The sequence below is a fragment of the Tachyglossus aculeatus genome, chromosome 4 (genome assembly GCF_015852505.1).
Source record: "Tachyglossus aculeatus isolate mTacAcu1 chromosome 4, mTacAcu1.pri, whole genome shotgun sequence".
In the NCBI taxonomy this organism is placed as follows: Eukaryota; Metazoa; Chordata; class Mammalia; order Monotremata; family Tachyglossidae; genus Tachyglossus; species Tachyglossus aculeatus.
Window position 1 is genome coordinate 114,290,318 of NC_052069.1, and position 21,880 is coordinate 114,312,197.

Below are 21,880 nucleotides of genomic sequence, written 5' to 3' on the forward strand. Positions count from 1 at the left end.
TTATTCATTCAATCGTATTTATTGTTATCTTGTATTATATTGTTATATTGATAATCGTATTATCGTTATGGGTAGGGAACAGGTCTGCTAATTCACTTGTACTCTTCCAAGCGCTTAGCACAGTACTCTGCGAAAGTAATTGCCCAATAAATACGATTGATTGACTGCTCTTTGGCCCACCCGAGAAGGAAAAGGGTGGGCGACGGTTAGGAGACGGGACAGATTCTAGACGGTGAGCCCGTTGTTGGGTAGGGACCGTCTCTATATGTTGCCAACTTGGACTTCCCAAGCGCTTAGTACAGTGCTCTGCACGTCATAAAGACGATTGAATGAATGAACGAATCAACCATGCCAACCAGGGGACCTGGTGAGGGCCAACAGGAGCAGGCTGTAAGCAATCAATCAATCAATCAATCATATTTATTGAGCACTTACTGTGGGCAGAGCACTGTACTAAGCGCTTGGGAACTTACGACTCGCTTGTCATCATCATCATCATCAATCGTATTTATTGAGCGCTTACTGTGTGCGCTTGTGCGACGTCCGGGTCTGCCCACCGGGCCTCTCTGCCCCTGGCGGGCCCGGGCAAGGACGGGGCGACTGGGGGAACAACAGGAGCCGAAAAAGGCCTCTGAATTTCCCCCGAACACACTGTCCTAACTGTGATGACCGCGCAGCTTTCTTAATGGAAAGCAATCGCTGAACTTGGTACATTTCAAGCACTTTAGCCTTCCAGGACACCAGACTGCTGATGAAAAACCATCTTCCTCGGGCGCCATCTTAATGAGAGGCCAAATTTCAAATGCTTGCAAACTTCTTTTTTTTCCCCCTCCCCTGCCCCACCCCCTCAATAAAAGGTTGCATCAGAAGGAGATATTTCCATAATTTATAGTATGGGCATTTCACTGGGGAAAAGCGCTAATCTGTACTTACAGATACATTTAAGAAAATGCATCCTCCCGCAATCCTGTGCCATTTATGACTCTTGGCACAAGCCGCAATACTCAGTCTTCAATTAAGGGACACCTTAGGGTTCATTATCACACAATTGCTCCCTGTGAACCATGCCAAATGCTGTTTTGGCACAGAGCTTGGAAGATGAATTAGAAGGAAGTCTTGTCTGTAATGCCCTCTCCCCAATTCCCATTCCCATCATCAGCGTTTATGCCCTCCTCTTGCTCGCCCCCCTCCCTCCTCCTCCTCCCTGCAAGTGGCTTTTACTATTCAATCTCTCAACGTCAAACTCGATTCTCTAGAGGTGTATTTAAAGATGCCATATCCCCTTTTTTTTCTTCCGGCTTTCAATGGGCCTCAATATTGCTGCAGATGGGATTCTCCCCACACCCCTTCTTGACCTATCAGGGCCACATATGCCTTTTTTTTTTTTTGAGATTGAGACAGCGGGGAAGACGAGACAAAAAGAAATAAAGGGGGCGAGGCAGAAGTGCTCCAGAGATGCACAGATTAGGTTAAATTCATTTTAAAGGCTCAAGAACTCAAATCGAGGAGCGATTCACGGGTAGGGAAAAACAGCAAGGCCCCAGACGCCCTCGGATGAATCCCGGAAACCTCGGTACGATACGAACTGTTGCAATTGTAGGGACTAGAAGCAGCGTGGCTCAGTGGAAAGAGCCCGGGCTTTGGAGTCAGAGGTCATGGGTTCAAATCCCGGCTCCGCCAACTGTCAGCTGGGTGACTTTGGGCAAGTCACTTCTCTGCGCCTCAGTTCCCTCATCTGTAAAATGGGGATTGACTGTGAGCCCCCCGTGGGACAACCTGATCACCTTGTAAGCTCCCCAGCGCTTAGAACAGTGCTTTGCACATAGTAAGCGCTTAATAAATGCTATCATTACTATTATTAGAAGAAAAACCAGCAGCCTCTCTGTACGTCAAGCAAAAACATAAAACGGTATGATGCATAGGAAAGAGTTACCAGCACGCCTCTCCATCCAAACTTCTCTGTTCTGTCCCCAAGTCACGGCCTAGTGGAAAGAGCTTGGGAACTGGGAAGGCCTGAGTTCCAGTACTTGCTCTGCCACTTATCTGCTGCGTGAGCCCGGTAAGGCAATTAACCTCTCCGTGCCTCAGTTCCCTCATCTGCAAAACGGGGATTCCCTACCGTTCTCCCCCCTACTTAAAACTGAGCGCCCCGTATGGGACCTCATTATCTTGTACCTGCCCCAGTGTTTAGTACAGCGCTTGGCATACAGTGAGTGCGTAACAAATATTATTAATAATAAAATCTGCCCGGCCTTTCGGAGCTTTGATCTGCCGGAGCAGGATTTCCTTGACACGGCCTCAATTAAAAAAAAAAATATATATATATATAGCTAACTTTCAAGGCTGGTCACAGGCTCAGGTCCCACTAGCCCCGACTCCACCGTAAGGAAGGGGAGCAAACGTCTCTGTGGACCATCGTCACTGAAACCGAATCTCCCGGACACTCGAGGCCAACAGAAAGGCAACCTCCATCATCCCCACCCAAACCCGCCTGGCTTAGTGGAAAGAGCACGCGCCTGGAAGCCAGAGGACCTGGGTTCTAATCCCGACTCTGCCACCTATGTGACCTTGGGCAAGTCAACCTCTCGGCACTTCAGTTTCCTCATCTGTAAAATGGGGAGATAGATCCGACTCCCTCCCGCCTAGACCGTGAGCCCATGCAGGACAGGGACGCGGTCTGACCTGATAAACTTCTACCTACCCCAGTGTGCAGAACAGCCCTTGACATTACGGTAAGCACTTGAATACCACAATTATTCCTTTATTATTGTTACTATTATCAAGTCCAGGAGCAGGAGAATTCACCGGGCAAAGGTAATAATAATAATAATGGCATTTATTAAGTACTTACTACGTGCAAAGCACTGTTCTAAGCGCTGGGGAGGTTACAAGGTGATCAGGTTGGCTCACAGGGGGCTCCCCATTTTCCAGATGAGGGAACTGAGGCCCAGAGAAGTGAAGTGAGTCACCCGAAGTCGGGGGGCTCACAGTCTTACTCCCCATTTTCCAGATATGAGGGAACTGAGGCCCAGAGAAGTGAAGTGAGTCACCCAAAGTCACCCAGCTGACAAGAGCCGGGATTTGAACCCATGACCTCGGACTCCAAAGCCCGGGCTCTTTCCACTGAGCCACGCTGCTTCTCCTTGACTTGAGTTAGTCCACGAAGAGAGGGGCAGATGGTCATTTCTAAGCACCGTGTGTATTGGGGAGGGGAGGCACGTAGGGAACACTCTGCTGACTCAGTTACAGGAAAGGAAGCGCGTTTATACGGCTGCAGATCCGATCAGATTCCCGTCTCCATCGCTCCCCTGCAACGTCACCTTGGAGCCCCAGACACTTGCGAGCAATGACGGCGCCTCCGCTTCTTCTGAGGAAACCCCAGCCCCTGCCTTCGACGTGGCAGATAAGATGGGCCGCTTGTAATTAAAGCTTTTCCAATCAGTAACACCGAATTATACAAAACCGCTGGGCCGACGCGAGCCCAACGAAGTAGATGTGAGGGCGGAGCTCCGGCCGAACGAGGCGGATAGCGGGGTCTATCCGGTGGGGTGGGAGCAGGGCTGCAAGCGAATGCAAAGAAGCAGACTAAAAATACTTCACCCACAAGACGCCTTGTGGAAATTTTATTATATAGAGTGTAAAATGCAACTGTCAGTCAAATAAAAAGAACACCTTTTTTTTTTTAACATCATGCTCACCATTATCCAATTGCTTTTTTTTTTTATCGTTAGACATTTCAAGCATTATAAGGAAAATAAGAGGAAAGAGGAAAACCAAGAACAGTAACTTCAGTACATTTCAAAACGGAATGTCCCGCAGGTCAATTAAAAATGCAAGAAAAAATAGCTTCAATTCCGTTTTTTTTTTCCTTTAAAAATACACTGTTATCTGTACAAGAAACACTACAGTAAACATTGGAAATCATAGTATCCCTTTTATTAAATCAAAATTATTTAACGCATACTGTGGTTAATACTAGATTCATTTATTTCTCTAGGTAATTTGACAAATATTAGATAAGAAAATATTTCAAAGAAAAATGAAAAAAGCAAAAAACACCCTGGAATTAAAAAATAGTTACTACCTTTTATACGGTTTAATGTTCCACAGTGTTTGTTAAAGGTACTAATAGCAGATTCATTTTAATATTAAAAATAACAGTATTTATATTTCTGAGAGCATAGAGGAAGGGGTTTCTTTTGTTTTTAAAACAAGCTTGGAGGTCTTAGATACACAAATGCAACCAGCAATGGAAACATGAAAAAAATGTATTGCTAAAAAAATTAACACATTTTATATTACCCCTTTAGAACTCTAGAAATTATACAAACCCTACAAAATGCCCCCTCCCATAACTTGCCTGACAGCAAAACAGCAACTGTCTCAATACAGAATTCACATAATTAATTACAATACATACCATAGTTCATTTTTTTTTAAAATGCAATAAAATCAGACAGCCAAGATACAAGAAATTAGAAGTAAAACATTTAATGAATTTACATATTTAAGAATATTTAAATACTGCTTTTTTAAAAATTTTTTTTTAGGATTTGTTACATACCACCTAAGACTTCCAAGCCACTCTTTCTGTTGCAACAGAAAAGATTGAAAATGAAGAGGAGAACACACACACACAAAAAGCCACATATTGAAATGTCGTTGCTCTGGGGTGCATTTTGGTGCTTGTAATGCTCTGACTTCTCCAAAAAGAATCCCAGAGTTTACAAATTTGGAAACGGATAAAAAAAAAAAACAAAACAGAACAAAAAAAAAAACCAAAACAAAACCCATAATAACCAGTATGTCCATAAGTTTAGTACATTACTAATTGTTCCTGATTCTTAGAAAAGTTCAGTATAGATTATCCTACAACTAGTGTTTCACAAACAGAAAAGTCTTCATCAAAATGTTGCAAATCTAGAAACCTCTGTTACAAAAAGGTTTTCTTCCACAATGATTCCAAGAGGGAAAAAAAAAAAAATCCGCCCCAAGGACGTTGTTCTACTGCTCCTGTGAGAGAAATGAGAGAAGAGGAGAAGTTAGTCGGCGGCAGACTCTCTTTGGCGTCCGCGTTTCGGCGACGGTCGGGAGGCCGGGGCAGTCTGGCCTCGAGTCCGCGTCGGGACGGGGGACGGACGCCGCCCGCGAGGACGTTCCCTTGGGATCGCCGCCGTCACCGGGCAGGGAGCGGAGAGCAAACGGAGCTGGGCTCCAGAGCCGTCGGGAAGGTGGAGGAGCGTTGGCTTGTCCTCCCGGCCCGGTTCTCGGCCCGCCGGGGCGGTACGTGCGATCCGTTTGGGTCCCCAGGGACGAGGTGACCGACATCGGGCAACGGAGGTAAGGAGGTGGGAACCTTGGATTTGGAAGCTCGCTGTGGGTAGGGAACCTACCTGCTAACTCTGCCGTACTGTCCTCTCCCAAGTGCTGAGTACAGTGCTCGGCACATGCTAAGCGCTCGATAAAACCATCGACCGACGCTTGGCCGGGGTCTCTCACAACGTATAGCCGCCACCACTCTTACGCCTATAGACTGACTGGCCCAAAGTCCTTTAGGCATCCTGGAAAGCCCCCTTGCTGCTGTGCTGAAGCAGCCCCGCTGTAACTTCCCACTCTTCACGAACAACCTCCGCTTTGCGGGCGCTAGCAGGCCCCACCGCCAGCGGGCAAGGCCCAGAGGGCCTGGGGCCAAGTGGCCTTAGAGGGGGCTCCTTGGAAAACGGATCGGGAAGGGGAAGGAGAGGGACGGAGGGTGGGATTCGCTGTGGCACAAACACGGCCCAGTTCTCTGCAGCTTACTGAGGCGGAGGGCCAGCGATGGCTGCCGAGAGGACGTTCATTTGCTCCACGAGTTGAGTCCATTTCACTCTTCCACCGGTCTAACCGCCCCAGCCCACTCAAGAATGGAAGATGGGGGTGTGGCCTGGGGGTACTAGAGGAATAGGGCCGGCTGGCCCACCTGTTGCTGAGCTCATTTGCTCCCGTTCAATCCCTGGCCTGTTGGGGAAAAAAGTAGCAACGAGGCCTAGTGGAAAGCGCACGGGCCCAGGAGTCCGAGGACCTGGGTTCTAGATCCGTCCTGCTGTGGGACTGTGGGCAAGCCGCTTGACTTCTCCAGGTCTCGGGCCCCTCATCTGTCAAACGTGTCCATCCTGATTAGCTTGTATCTAGCCCAGCGCTTAGCAAAGTGCCTGGCACAAAGTAAGTGCTTAACAAACACCACTAGAACAACCGACGAAAAACCGGGTGGAATACAGACCTGACTGTGGGCCTGAGCCTGCCCTAATGTTTGCCCATAGAAAGCAGCCTGCTGTCTGTAATACTCCGCCCAGGCCATAGTGTAGTCCGGCTGGGAGCTTGCCTGAGAAGCAGCATTGGCGGCGTGACCTGATTGACAGAGAAGAGGGAAAGCGGGTTAGAGGAAGCAGCATCCAGAGGAGACGTTCAAGGTCAAACTGTCACCAGAAGGTTGGCGTTTCAGACACTCCTTTATCACCAGTTGGCGCTCCTTACAAATCCACTCCCTTCCTGGATGCGTTATTGGAGAACGGTGCTTTTGTAGACACTGAAAAACCCTCAACTGCCCTTTTAGCTGCTGGGTTCCTTTCCTGTCAAGACCGGTCTCTGATCTGCACTTTATCTTTACTCCTTTCTGCCCACCCTCCGCTGGAGATGTGAATGAGCTAAGGGATGGCCAGGAGGAGGAGGAGGAGGGAGGGAAGGGGAGGAGAGAGGAGGAGAGGGAAGGGGGAGATGAAACTGCAAAAGGCTCGGATAATTCGCAACCCCAACACGGCCCCTGAAAAATCAAAAGTGTCGTCTGCTTGGGCTAAGTACTAAAGGCCCGGGCCCACAGTCAAATTCTCTGGTCCCCGAAGCGGTCATTCATTGCTCAAAAGCAAGCTCAGTAGAGAACAGTATGATTCATTCATTCATTCAATCATATTTATTGAGCGCTGTGTGCAGAGCACTGCACTAAGCGCTTAGTACAGTGGGATAGTATGATACTACCCCACAGCACCGGGGAGCCAAAAGATGTCTGGAAATAGCAATGAGGTATTCACCAAAAGGGAGAGAACACAGGGTAATAATGCTCATATTTATTGAGCGCTTACTGTGCGATGAGGACTTTACTAAGCGTTTGGGAGAGTACAATATGACAATAAACAGACACAATCCCTGCCCACAGTGTGCTTGCAGTATGGGAGGGGAAACAACAGACATTTATATATAAATAAATTACAGATATGTACATAAGCCCTGTAGGGTTGGGACGGGGGAAGAACAAAGGGAGCAAGTCAGGGTGACTCAGGAGGGAGTAGGAGAAGGGGGGGCTTAGTCCGGGAAGGCCTCTCGGTGGAGATGTGCCTTCGATAAGGCTTTGAAAGGGGGAGAATAATTGTCGGATGAGGAGGGAGGGGGTTCCGGGACTGAAGCAGGACGTGGGCGAGGGGTCGGCAGCGAGATCGAGGCCCAGTGAAGGGGTTGGCGTTAGACAAGCAAAGTGTGCGGGCTGGGCTGTAGTAGGAGAGCAGTGAGATGAGGTGCTTTGAAGCCAATGGTGAGGAGTTACTGTTTTATGAAGCAGTGGAAGGGCAACCAGTGTAGTTTTTTGAGGACCGGGGAAACGGGGCCTGAACGTTTTTGAAGAAAAATGATCCAGGCGGCAGAGTGAAGTATGAACTGGAGGGGGGGGGGACAGACAGGAGGTCAGCAAGAAGCCTGATGTGCTAATCCAGGCGGGACAGGATGACTGACTGTAATAACATGGTATAATATATGTTTGGATGGAGAGGAAAGGGCAGATTTTAGCGATATGAAGGTGGGACTGACGGGATTTAGTGATGGATTGAATATGTGGGTTGAATGAGAGAGAGGATTCAAGGATAACATCAAGGTTATGGGCTTGCGAGACGGGAAGGACGGTGGTGCCGGCTAAAATGATGAGAAAGTCAAGGGGAGGACAGGGTTTGGGTGGGAAGATATGGAGTTCTGTTTTGGACATGTTAAGCTTGAGGTGATTGGAGGACAAGCGCTTAGTACAGTGCTCTGCACACAGTAAGCGCTCAATAAATACGACTGATGACAACCAAGCAGAGCTGTGGAAATGCAAGACTGCAGAGGGACAGCGATCAGGGCTGGAGATGGAGATTTGGGTATCATCCGCAAAAAAGTGGTAGTTGAAGCCACAGGAGCAAATGAGATCTCCAAGGCAATGGAGAACAAAAGGGGACTCAGAACTGACCCTTGAGGGACCCCACAGTTAGGGGGTAGGAGGCAGAGGAGGAGCCCGCAAAGGAGACTGAAAACCAACGGCCAGAGAGATAGAGGGAGGATCAAGAAAGGACAGCGTCGGTGAAGCCAGGGTTGGATACCGTTCCCAGGAGAAGGGGGTTTGGAGGTTAGAGCCGCCCCCACCAAAGAAAGGGTTGAAGGAGCAGAGATGACTATACGCTATGGCATGGGACACCTGCTTCGTAAGGAAGCCCGATCCACTCACTCTGTTTCTTGTAATACTCCTCCCATGCCTTGCTGTAGTCGGGCTGGCTGTTCTGCTGCTGGCTCTGCTGGCCTGTGTGAAGAGGACGGAAACAATCAGGCCGATGCCCTCTGCCTTTCCACAGCTTTCCCCCTTCCACCCTCCCACCTCCTCCCCCCGCCGGACTGTCCCCCGGCTCCTGAGGACGGCACCCCCAGGGCCTCTCTGCCCTAACCCCTCTGCTGCACACACTGCCCTACTGAGTGGGATTCCTGATCCTGAGCCGGGAAGACGGGGATGGGCCCGGTCCCGGGGGGATTTGCACTGGGTGCCCCGGGGATGGTTTGACGGGTTCAGAAAAGATGGTGGCCCACGGCAGAGTGAGGAAGAAACTCAGTGAGGGCCCGGTAGACGGGTTGAGATGGGACAGGGAAGAGGCGGGGGAGGAGGGCGTGGAGCTCAACAGCGGGACGGCCGAATGGCACAGTCCTGTTGTCTGCACGGAACGGGTGGACTCGCCAATGTTGGGGGGGGGATGAGGGGAGGACAAAGAGGGTATAGGGAAAAGGATTCCCAACCAGGACAGCTTAGGCCATTCCCGGCCCCTGGCTAGACACTCGGGAACAAGGGAGGGAGAGAGGGAGATTCTCACCCATTGCCCCTGTCTTTAAGCTTAGCTGACCTCACCTTCAAATGGGGCTGGCTGAAGAGCCGCATTCCGACTCCTGAAGTGTCGGACCCTGGGCTGTCCTAAACAACTCACTCCTCTGGTTGTAGAGTCCAAACACACCTATCTAGGCAGACTCTCAACTACCATGGTGGGGGCACCGACTACAGAACCCCAAGTCGATGAAAGCAACAGAGCCCTAATACGTATCCAGAGGGCAGGGAGGAAACCGGGCCCGAGAGCCGGTCAAATGGAAGCCGCTGCATGCATCGGATTCCCACCGGGCCCTCAACTCGTTTGGAGGCAGGGGAAGAGGAAAGGTGACAGTAGGGGAAAAGGAGGCAGGGGGAGATATGGGAAAGAAGGGGGATGGGAGGAGGGAGTGGGGGAGAGGAAGGGGCCCATTTCTGGCCTGTTTTCCCATGCACAACCCTGGGTGCTGCCCTAAACGGCAATCCAAGCTGCAAAGAGCTCTGAAGCAGTAGGGATTGGGGAAGGGGGAGCATAATACACTGGAAGTGTGAAGTGGGTGGAGGGAACAGGGCAGCAGGGTCCTGTCCAGGGGCATAAAAGAGGGTTAAAAGACTTGACCAAAGCTACAAGTCAGGACCTTTCTTTCTGCAGAGGTCAGGGCTGGCTCGGGTGTCCACCTGCTAATGTCGACAAAGGACCTCCTTCAATGCCTTTTCTTCTATTAGAATTACAGTCCGCAGCGGGCTGAAAGGACACGCCACTAAATACATTTCACGGCAAAATGTTTTACCCGCTAGTTAATTTCTTTCAGATGGAGGGGGGTGGGAAGGGGAGTAATCACATTTAAATGTCCGTGGGGTTGGCGGGGGGGAGAGGGGAGAAGCTTATCGCCTCTGTCTCCAACGTGAGGGGGGAATGACCAGTCGCTAGAATTTACTCCTAGAGGTTTCCGGGCTCAAGGCTGAGCGAGCTGGTCCTTTCGTAACACCTCAGGGAAGCCTCGACCGACAGACCGGGGTGGGGGGCGGCGTGGCCAAAGCGGGTCACCTCTCAGAAGGGGTTTCATCTCGAAAAAATAGCAACAAGACTTCTGGATGGGAGAAAAACCAAAGAGGCAGGAGACGGGTAGTTACCTAGTTTCTTATAATAATCCTCCCAGGCTTTGGCAAACTCCACCTGGCCTGCCTGGGCACCGCTGTGATCTGTAGCGGGGGAAGAAAGCAGCGAAAAACAAAAAATTTCTGCTTAATGCAACAGCATCACCTCGCTGATCTCTTCTTCCAGAAGGAGAGTCTAGCTGCAATCCCTAGAATTAGGGCTTGTGTCTTTTCCTCCCTAAAAACATGGTCTCCGGGGGGCTGAAATGGAGTGCGATTTCACTGTCTTCCCTCCTTTAAGACTTGCCATCTTCCCCTAGTGAATCGTGTTCAGCGTGAGTGGAAAAATTTCAACCACCAGTCAGGGGGCCCTGGACACTTTTTGGCCGAGAGGGACGATAACCGGCTAACCTCCGTCCACACTGCGGGGATCCTGTGTGCCTGGCCACTTAGTCAAGGAGAGATGCCAGGGAAGCTCCTCCTCGGCCTCCGCTCAGGAAACCCGGTTTTATTCTCTGCCGAGAGGCTCGGCTCACACGCTATACAACGTAACCCGTTTGTCAGAGAGCAGAGTCAGGTTTTCGGCCTGCGTAGGTCTACTTCAGGTTTCAGGTCGGCAGATCAGTCGGCGTTCAAGCCACCTGTCAAAGTTCTGAATTCCTTCCAGACGAAAGGATTTTTGGCCTACGTGGATGTCGAAGGAACTCGCGTGGCAAGCTGGGGTGGGGGTGGGATGAGGGCAAGGTAGGAGGAAAGACACCCAGCAGTCGGAACTGTGCACAGACTCCACGCGTCGGGAAATGACTAATGAAGACGGCCAGGATGGAGGCCTTGATTCAACTTTGGACTGAGAGCAAACAACGTGAAATTCAAGTCCAAAGGGTCATTTTTGTTTTCAAAAGCTGCAAGACATTAAGGGAGGATTTTAAAAGCGCCCCCTCAGCCATGACCGGTTTTGTTACTCGGAGGGCAAGGCCGACAAACCCTAACTGGGGACGGGTCAGGCTTCGGCCGCCCGTTAGAAAAACTGACCCCTTCCCCCTGCGGATGACTGCCGGGATTAAACCTTCGATTTTGTGTCTGGGGGGTGGTGGTTTGGTTTTTTTGCCCTTTATTAGAAGCTGCAAGAGCTGGGTCAGTGCAGAATGGAGGGCTCGTTTACCACCTTGAGGAAAGGGTCAGGGCGCAGGGGGAAGGGGGCCTTTTCGGCAGGCAGGCACCTGGAAGTCTCTGACGGCTGACGATGCCGTGCAGCTTTGACGCGTGACTTTTGCGTTACGTGACTGCGTGTCTAGGGCACAGTTAAACGGTTTAACGCCTGTGAGGTTCCCCTGGTCTGTCTGACGGGCCGTGCCCGAGAGCGCCCATCAGGCCCGTGCCCAAAGGGTCACTAACGACTTATCCCTGAGACAAAAATATTGGACTCCTCCACTAAACCCTGGGGAACTGGGGTCGGGGAACAAAGGTGGCAGGAGTGCCTTCTGCTTCATCATGGATGCATGTGCGTGCATAAACACACTCTCTCTCTCTCTCTCTCTGGGCCTCCTCCCTTGCCAAAGAGTAACAGCTGAAAATCAGTGCGGGGAATGTTCCCCCTTTCCCCCGTTTCCCGCAGCTTGTGAGTGGACTGTGGATTGCAGTCATCTAGTATGAGGACGTCTGACCACAGGGAAGGGCCAGGGGCAGCCTTGCCACGTTCCCGCTTTCGGGTGCTGCCGGGACCTCAGACCTTCCGGGTGAGCACGATGAGCCGGCCCACGCTACCCTCGGGGGCGCCAAGTGAGGGAAGAATCGGGTGGGGTCGGGAGATGGACGGTTCATTCCCGGCTGCGCCCGCTGACGGCCACCCCCCGGATCCAGCCGGCCACACGCATCCATCTAAAGCCCCCCCACCCTTCTCCGCCACTCCCACTGCAGTCACTTACTTGGGACCTGCTGTCCGGGCTGCTGCCACGTCTGGTAGGTATTCCCCCAACCCTGCGTCATGAAAGCCTGAGGACCGCTGTGGATTACAAGACACCGATTCTTTCGGGCTCACGGACCGCCGCCCTTCACCCCGCCCCGCGCCCGCCTCCCTTCATTTCTTTTGCCTCTCTCCTTCAGCCTTCTCCCTCCTTGCCTCCCAGCCTGCCTTCAGCCACCCTGACCGTTACTGGCAGCGCAACGGTTCGGCTTCTCGCCGGGCCCTGACGGAATCGGAACTTGAATTAAATAACTGCAGCTTTACCTACCTCACAGGGTTGCTGTGAGGGTTACCGTTCACTTTAGCAGCAATGTTTGGAAAGCACCCTGAGCTCCTCGGAGGAAAGGTGCTATATGAATGTAAAAAATAAATCAATAAAAATTCTGAGTTCCCTGCAAGAGACTGGCCCAGAGGCCCTCCTTAGCACCCCACTATCGGTGGCTACGTTGGAAGCCACCCTCTCTCTGAAAGCCACGGTTAGCCGAGGGGACTCCTAGCTAGCCTGGAAAGATCACTCGTGTGCACCATCCGAGAGGGGCAAGTGAGGGAAGAGCCGAGACTGGGCAGAGAAGGTGTCACTACTGTGGCGAGCGATCCGCCGGGACGCCCTCCCATCGCTCTGGCATCGAACTGAGCTGAAGTCTCCCGAGGAGATGGGCGGGGGGGAAGAGGCGGATCTCTGGGGGCGGGGGAAAGCAAATTCTTTGACGAGGCACAGGTGGAGACTTACTTTTGATGAGGTGTGGCGGGTGCTTGGTTAAAAGGACTCTGCCCAAAGCCTCCGGGCGCGCCCATACTGGTACCCTGTCAGAGACAACACCGAGATTCAAACTTTCGCCACTGCGGCTCGGCCCTGCGCCCGTTCAGCTCTCCGCCCTCACTAACCACCTTAAGATTACCTGGACCAAATGTAGCAGCGTGTCATCACTGAGCCTCATTCTCGTCTCTCCCTCGGCCCATCTGCGGCTCGTTTCCTCCCCCCACCCCCGCCCAACCACTGCCCGGAACTTCTTTCCCCTTCATATCTGGCAGACCCCCAGCTTTCCCCTTCCTTAAAGCCCCTCTGAAATCACATAATAATAATGATGGCACTTAGTAAGCGCTTACTATGTGCAAAGCGCTATTCTAAGCGCTGGGGAGATTACAAGGTGATCAGGTTGTCCCACGGAGGGCTCACGGTCTTCATCCCCAGTTTACAGATGAGGGAACTGAGGCCCAGAGAAGTGAAGTGACTTGCCCAAAGTCACACAGCTGACAATTGGCGGAGCTGGCACTTGAACCCATGACCTCTGACTCCAAAGCCCGGGCTCCTTCCACTGAGCCACGCTGCTTCTCACATCTGCTTCAGTGAGCCTTCTCCGATTAATTTCGGGCCTACCACCTTCACCTCCCACTCCAACATCAGAACTTTTGTGCCGCCTATGCACTTACTTACACCCCCACGTAGTGCTAACGTTCATTCATTCAATCGTACTTATTGAGCGCTGTGTGCAAAGCACTGGACTAAGCGCTTGGGAAGTACAAGTTGGCAACATATAAAGACGGTCCCTACCCAACAACGGGCTAACATACATATCTTATACACTCGACTGCCTTCCCTAGCTGGAAAGTACTTTATTTCTGCCTCCCACCTTAGGCTGTAGACACCTTGTGGGCAGGGATTCTATCGACTGATTCTGCTGTGCTCTCCCAAGCGCCTAGTACAGAGTTCTGTGCACAGTAAGCTCTCAATGCACACGAATTGACGGGTTGACTGAAAACAAACCAGGCTCCTTGTCTTATCCTGGAGAAAAAAGAGCTCAGTTTTACCAGCAAGATGACTCTAAGCCTCAGGTCAACAGAACCCAAGGACTGCCAAAATTTTTGTCTTTACGGGGTATAACACTCCAGTAGCTAGAGATGGAGCTTCCCAACTACTTTGGGTCGGTCTGCCTCACTTCCGCCCGACTTCACACTGGCACAAGCCCCTTTTCGCAGTTACGTGTGTCCTCTGAGGGGAGCGGTGGTGAATCTGCCCCCACTGTGACATTCCCTTCGCTCGTCGGAAGTGAGACTCTAGAAGTTACGGCCATTGACGTTCCCTGGGCCTGCAACACTGAGCCAGCAGGACAGGGCTGGAGGTTGGGTTTAATCTACAACATTGATTCAATCGTATTTATTGAGCGCTTACTGTGTGCAGAGCACTGGACTAAGCGCTTGGGAAGTACAAGTTGGCAACATATAGAGACGGTCCCTACCCAACAGTGGGCTCACAGTCTACAACACAAAGCAGGTGGAGGGGCAGGCGGAACAGCCCCTGATGAATCTGGAGGTACATCGCCAACTTGCCCCACTTTCTCTTGCAGATTAACCCCCACTGGGTTTCCGTGAGAGCTCACCTCCTCCAGGAGGCCTTCCCAGAATGAGCCCCCTTTTCCCTCTCCTCCTATCCTCCCCTGCCCTGCTCCCTTCTCCTCCCCACAGCACTTGTATATATTTGTACAGATTTATTAGTCCATTTATTTTACTTGTACATATTCTCTACTCTATTTTGTTAATGTTGTGCATATAGCTGTAATTCTATTTATTCTGATGGTTTTGACACCTGTCTACATGCTTTGCTTCGTTGTCTGTCTCCCCCTTCTAGACTGTGAGCCTGTTGTTGGGTAGGGCCCGTCTCTCTATGTTGCCGACTTGTACTTCCCAAGAGCTTAGTACAGTGCTCTGCACACACTAAGCAGAGAAGCAGCGGAGAAGCAGCGTGGCTCAGTGGAAAGAGCACGGGCTCTGGAGTCAGAGGTCATGGATTCAAATCCTGACTCCGCCAACTGTCAGCTGTGTGACTTTGGGCAAGTCATTTCACTTCTCTGTGCCTCAGTTACCTCATCTGTAAAATGGGGATGAAGGCTGTGGGAACCACATGGGACAACTCGATCACTTTGTAATCTCCCCGGCGCTTAGAACAGTGCTTTGCACATAGCAAGCACTTAATAAATGCCATTAAAGGGAAAAAAATAAGACTGAATGAATGAATTCTATGACAGGGCAATAGCCGGCCCTCCGCAGGGCATACGGGAGGCACGACTGGCAGGATGTGAAGCGTTTGGTGCTCCTCAGAAAAGAGGTCAGTACAGTGCTCTGCATACAGTGAGCACTCAATAAATACGACTGAATTGAATTAGGAAAACTGTGAATCAAAATATAAATTAAAAAAAAAAATATGATGTACTGCTCAAACTGCAACCAGCCAGAATTCACAGTGGTGAAAACCAGATCGAACCGGCTCGGGTGCCTCGTGACTCATGTTCGTTTGTGTTGTGAACGGCACGCGGGAAGGGTTGGTGTCGCGCTCCGCCAGGGACAAACGGGCAGTGAAAAACCGAACGGGCTTGCTGAGGTTTGGCCGCCCGGCGCTAGCCGGAGGCGGCTGACGTACCCCAACTTTTTCATCTATGAGGTGCCTGGCGAGCTCGATCTGCTGCGGGACTCCCCTGATGGTGAATATCCGCACACTGGGGTCGGTGTTGGGAGGTGGGTTCCGCTGAAGCTCTACGTGGGCGCCTGACTGCTGGTTTATACTTTTGATATTCTCGCCCCCTGCGGGAAGAGAAACGGAGAACAGGAGAGGCCAAGTTACAATTCCGCTGTTCACACAAACGAATGGCATTTTCTCGCCCTCCCACTTTTATTGGTTTTCTTTTTTGCATCGTTTACTTCAGCAGCAGGAGGAGCATTTTCGACCCACCGGGCCAAGTCCTGAGGAAACGTTTAAGGGGGTTCCGAGGAACACGAGTGTCCCAGGGCACCGGCCAGCCGTGCCGAGTTCACCAACCCCCGGGGCGACGGCAGCCGAAGCGGTGTTGCCCGTTGGGTTCACTTCGCAGACGGCCGTCGTCGCCACCCACGCCACCTCAACCGCCAGGTTGGCCCGGGAGGGCCTCGCCCCAAGTCAGCAGCCGGGCCCCTGCGATGAGACCTACAGTCTCCTCAGCGTGAGGATGACTTTCTGATGGCTCCCTCGTTGTACAATGGGGGTCTTCAACAGAAACACACAGGCCACCCTCGCCGCGCTCCCCTCCCCGCACGGGTCAAATGGCCAGCCACAGCCCAGAACAATGCCGGCTTCCCAGTGAGGACTTTAATATACCACCCTGTCACTTCTAAAGTCGGTGCATCGGTGGTGAACGCAGCTAGACAGCGAGCCCACACTAACAGCGTGTACACAACGGCACTGGGTGGAGCAGGGCTAATGAAAATTTAGTTGGACTTTGTGAAAAAACCTGTGGGAGTCTCAGTCTCTTAATGAAATTTGCTTAACAAAAGCTCCAGCCAGTGTTACAATGGTTCAATTCTTCTTTTGAGATTTCACAGAACTTACAGATCAGCTCCACTCAACTGGAGAGAGGGGGGGAAAAAGGGGTTGGGAGATGCGGGTGGGATGGAGGGAAGGCTCACAGCCTTGACGCTGGTAAACCGGGAGGGAGGAAAAAAAGGTGACCAGCTATTACCCTCAATTACGTAAAAATGAGATTAAGGGAGATGATAACGTTTGATTCCACGGTTCCTCAAACCCTCTCCCTTATTTTGTAGTTCAAAACCAATCGATGCGGACACAGAGTGCACTTGTTCATCTGATTGTTGCACCCTAACGACCGTTTCAACATTCCAACCTTCCTGAGACCCGCTCCCCTCGTCCCCCACACCGGAGAAGAGTCGGGGAAGCAAGAGGCATTTCAAAATAACCCTTCGGGCAATCCACCCTCAGGGAGGCATTTTGGGGTCACCAGAGATGAGTACGTTCTGCATCTTTCAACAGGACAAGTTGGGGGAAAAATCTTGTCTTTATGGCCGCAAATGCATATTCAATTTGTATCTACGGCACCCTCACTGAGGAGAGCGGGTTTTCTGTTATATGCGGAAGGGGGGATTGGAAATCGGCTGACGGAATTTTAAATCAAATTTTCCCAGCGTCTACTGACCCGGGCAATGTACAGAACAGGCAGGTTTCAAATAAAAAGTCTAGTTTAACCCACAAAGTCTCTGGAGCCACTTGCTGCTTTTCCTTTTTTAAAGTATTACAAGAACTGCGGAAAGCTCACTTTTGCTACTCCCACCACGCATACACACTCAAACTTTCGCTTTCCCGGTAACAACATGCCAACGGAAATTTTCTCTCGTTGCTTTACTTGCTTACAAATAAAGGGCAACCTCACCGTCTGATACTGTAAAAATACCACATTTCTCTCTGGAGTTATTCTGGGGAAACAAATTGTCAAAATATCCTTCGGGTCCCCATTTTAAAGAAAAAAAAAAGAGACCAGCACGAGTTTTTTTTTTTTTTTTTGGCTCTGCATCTTGCTTCATATTGTCCCCCTACAGCCCCAAACCGATATAAGAACCCACCTCTCCACAAACAACCAACTCTTTAGAGAAAGCTTTCCGTCTGCGGGTTTCCACACCCCACCAGCCTCGGCTTGTACCATTTTGCTCTGTGTTGAGGTGATTTGATCTCAAGGTTGGGAGACAAAAGGGTGCATGCCTGCTGCTCAAAGCGATGCAGCACTTGGCCACCCGAGTCTCCTCCCCCTGCCCCAGAGACCCTCCTTGGTTTATGCCATAGGAGCATGCTAATAGGCAAGACGGCCAACGCGGGGCTGCACGGGGCCCGGAAGGAGTTAATTTAAGTTCATCGTCCCTCCAAATGAGGTCACTCGCTTGGCACATGGTGCCTGTCTATGGACTTATTCAACAGCCTGCTCCATTCTTCCACCTGATGGGGGGCAGAAACGACCCACCAGTGGCCCCCCAGCTGGACGTGAAATCGTAAAGCAATTAATCAAACCTGCTAAAAGGCCGAGTTGACAAGAGCCGGACTGGCCACGTTATCTGTCAATATTGCCGTGTTTATCATGGAAATCCAGCGGGGGCCCAGAGAGGCCACAGTTTGTTTTCAAGCACCATTGGTCGGCGGGGGAAGGGGGAGAGGAGAGAGTACTTGACATTTGTATGGCATTTCCCCCCCCACCACGGTCCCATCCCAAATGTCTTTCAGAAGAAAATACTACACCTAGCCAATCCCTAAGGGAAAGGCAGGGGGTGGGAGCGAGACGAAGAAAGAGGAAAAAAAGAGAACAGAAACAAAACACCGACTTGATCTCGGTCAAAATGTCGGACCCTGGCCTGCTCCAGCGGTTATCTGGCCTGGCCTGATGGGTCTCTCAAATCCAGGGTCTGGCTCCAATATTCCTTCCCACCTGGACCTTCCCAGTACTAGTCTCTCCTCCCTCCTCATCCCCACCTAGGACGGGAATGGCAGATGCTAAGAGCATCGCTTTATCCGGCCCAAGTTTTGTACGTGACAAAAGATTAGGAATTTCTGTCTGGGTCGGAAAGCAAACATCAATTCAGGGCGCTCGGTACGGACGGGAGGTCAGTGAGATCTCAGTCATTACATTAAAAACTCTCTGAAAGCTTCGTCGGCTTTGCGTGTTCACTCCCAAGTACTTAGAACAGTGCTTTGAATTCAGTAGGTGTCCAATAAATACCATCAACTGATGGAAAATTCCCACTGAGTTGAAATGAGCCGGCCAGCCGCGAGGTCAAACCCATCCCCTTCTGGTCCAAAACGGGCTTAAAAGGTCTTAAGGAGACTTTGTCCTGAACAGTTACATATCGCAATCAACAGTGCCCCATCGACGACACAAATGAGGCCGCTTCTTTCAAGGAACAATCTGGTATCTGCCTCTGAATTGCTTAGCTTCTGTAAGAGAATCCCTTGCTTCTCTAGCCTCCCTCTAGGATGACCTAGGCTATGGCTATAGCACACGCCTAAAAAGTTCTAAGCACAAGAGGCTGCTAGTCCTAGAACCAAATTCACAATAAAATCCACCATAAAACCCAGCCAAAACACTGACTTCCTGCCTTCAGCACAGTTGGGATGGAGGATCATCAGGAGATCAAAGGGCAGGTGCGGTAGGGCTCGCCTGGGACAAGGACCGTAATCATCCTTTGTGCAAGGACACATGATCTGTTTGTAATTACAGGTTCCTGCGGACCCAGTCAACCAAGTAGCAGCTCCAATGCAGAGGTTAAAGAGGCCGGGGCCACGGCCAGGCCCGTGTCCAATATTATTTCTCTCCAGATCCAAACAGTAGGCCCAGGAGCCCCATCCGCATCTATACAGACTGAAATGTGATGACGGGGAGAAACCCAAACCAGTTTCCCTCAGTCATCTCTGCCGTAATTACTGTAGAGTAAAATGCCCTCAAACAAATAAACCGACTTTTATTTTCCTCTGCAAGATGCCTGCTGCTCAGGGCAAGTGTGCTGATATGCAGGCATGAAAGGATGAAGACATTTTTGCGGGCTGTGGCAATAAAGATCAAACAACGAAACCAACGAGAAGAGCTGTGGCCAAGCCAGGCGGGCTGACCACTTCAGGAAAATGATAATAATGGCATTTATTAAGTGCTTACTATGTGCAAAGCACTGTTCTAAGTGCTGGGGAGGTTACAAGGTGATCAGGTTGTCCCACGTGGAGCTCACAGTCTTAATCCCCATTTTACAGATGAGGGAACTGAGGCTCAGAGAAGTGAAGTGACTTGCCCAAAGTCACACAGCGGACAATTGGCGGAGCCAGGATTTGAACCCATGTCCTCTGACTCCAAAGCCCGGGCTCTTTCCACTTAGCCACGCTGCTTAACACAACTCACTTGACAGTAAATACACCAGCACCTCTCCAACATTTTAACTGGTTTGATACTGCCTGGTGGAGTACTTCAGGGGCCTCACTTGCTGATGAAAAATACCCGAGTCAACATAACTCGCTGGAAAGGAAAACACCATCTCTCCAACATCATACGACATCAACATCATACGATTGATTGATTGATTGATCCTAACTGGGTTAACACCACCTGGTGGGGTTATACAGGAGATTTCATCATCATCATCATCAATCGTATTTATTGAGCGCTTACTATGTGCAGAGCACTGTACTAAGCGCTTGGGAAGTACAAATTGGCAACATATAGAGACAGTCCCTACCCAACAGTGGGCTCACAATCTAAAAGGGGAAGACAGAGAACAAAACCAAACATATTAACAAAATAAAATAAATAGAATAGATACGTACAAATAAAATAGAGTAATAAATATGTACAAACATATATACATATATACAGGTGCTGTGGGGAAGGGAAGGAGGTAAGAAGGGGGGGATGGAGAGGGGGACGAAGGGGAGAGGAAGGAAGGGGCTCAGTCTGGGAAGGCCTCCTGGAGGAGGTGAGCTCTCAGCAGGGCCTTGAAGGGAGGAAGAGAGCTAGCTTGGCGGATGGGCAGAGGGAGGGCATTCCGGGCCCGGGGGATGACGTGGGCCGGGGGTCGACGGCGGGACAGGCGAGAACGAGGTACGGTGAGGAGATTAGCGGCAGAGGAGCGGAGGGTGCGGGCTGGGCTGGAGAAGGAGAGAAGGGAGGTGAGGTAGGAGGGGGCGAGGTGATGGACAGCCTTGAAGCCCAGGGTGAGGAGTTTCTGCCTGATTTCCCACACTTGCCGATGAAAAACTCACCTGGGAATCCTGTGGGGAGCTGGGGAGTGCCCAGGAACTTTACCTCAGAGAAGACAAAATGGTATCTGTATTCTATCTAAGGATTATCAGTCAGGGCAACAAGATTTAAGAAAGTTCAGTCCTTGAAGCCCAGTGCTTCCTCTGGGCAAATAATAATAATAATGACGGCATTTATAAAGTGCTTACTATGTGCAAAGCACTGTTCTAAGCACTGGGGAGGTTACAAGGTGATCTGGTTGTCCCATGGGGGGCTCACGGTCTTAATCCCCATTTTACAGATGAGGGAACTGAGGCCCGGAGAAGTGAAGTGACTTGCCCTAAGTCACACAAGCTGACAGTTGGTGGAGCTGGGATTTGAACCCATGACCTCTGACTCCAAAGCCCGGGCTCTTTCCACTGAGCCACGCTACTTCTCTGCGGTATAAAGGTATAAAAGGGGAAGGGAAAATCTCTTACCTTTTCCTATAACCAGGCCGCATTTATCCGCCGGGACCGTGTACGTTATCTCCTGCATCCCCCCAGGCGTTCCAACACTCCAATCTCCGCGGCCACGACCCCTGCCTCTGGCGACGGCGAGGCTTCCGAAGCCATCTCGTTCCTAGAAAGGAAAACTAACAGTCACAATTCCAACTCCTGTCATTGCTTCTGTCTCCTCCGGAGAAGAGTAGAGTGAAGGGTCAGGGTACAGTCAAAGCCATCTCAGAGCTCGGCTCGGAAGAACATTTCCACAGTTCAAATGCCAGAGGAACTAACCCAAGCAGAGCTTCATTCAAGAGATGCCCCAGGTGGGCGTAAGCAGACGGTCGGACACAGATTTTGCTAACTAAACCTGGTCACTGCCCAATTCCAAAGCATCATGTACTGTTTCAAATGGTCAACCTGTTGGGACTAGGAGCCTACATTTCCCCAGATGGAGACCTCTTTCCCCGACGTTAGCACATGTCGTATCAAAAGCCAGACCATCCGAGGACCAAGGGGCTGTGGATGTCTGTCCGTAATATTTGGTTCCTGACTCTCCACCCAATCACCCTGGCTTAGAGAATAATATGGTCACGCTGAATGATTCAGAAGAGGCAGGCACACACTGGCTTCTACAATATAATACAATGAATAAAGACATTATGCCAACTCCGGTGTCATTCAATCAATGTAA

The 21,880-nt window shown here is 50.8% G+C and overlaps 1 protein-coding gene across 7 annotated transcripts in view; it reads right to left on the reverse strand.

Annotated features, from left to right (window-relative positions):
• Nucleotides 1-3,608: 3,608 nt before the first annotated feature.
• Nucleotides 3,609-21,880, reverse strand: part of FUBP3 (far upstream element binding protein 3) — a 67,033-nt gene continuing 48,761 nt past the window's right edge. For 2 of the 7 annotated variants that reach the window (XM_038745042.1, XM_038745041.1), the window contains exons 12-20: nt 21,184-21,325; nt 15,595-15,755; nt 12,910-12,983; nt 12,448-12,528; nt 12,142-12,218; nt 10,253-10,321; nt 8,501-8,572; nt 6,260-6,387; nt 3,609-5,013 (exon numbers count right to left, since the gene is read on the reverse strand). In XM_038745042.1, the coding sequence (XP_038600970.1) occupies nt 5,005-5,013; nt 6,260-6,387; nt 8,501-8,572; nt 10,253-10,321; nt 12,142-12,218; nt 12,448-12,528; nt 12,910-12,983; nt 15,595-15,755; nt 21,184-21,325 (813 nt within the window). In that variant the 3' untranslated portion in view covers nt 3,609-5,004. The remainder of the gene's footprint in view (nt 5,014-6,259; nt 6,388-8,500; nt 8,573-10,252; nt 10,322-12,141; nt 12,219-12,447; nt 12,529-12,909; nt 12,984-15,594; nt 15,756-21,183; nt 21,326-21,880) is intronic. The other 5 variants (XM_038745044.1, XM_038745043.1, XM_038745046.1 and 2 more) reach the window with 5 other exon arrangements.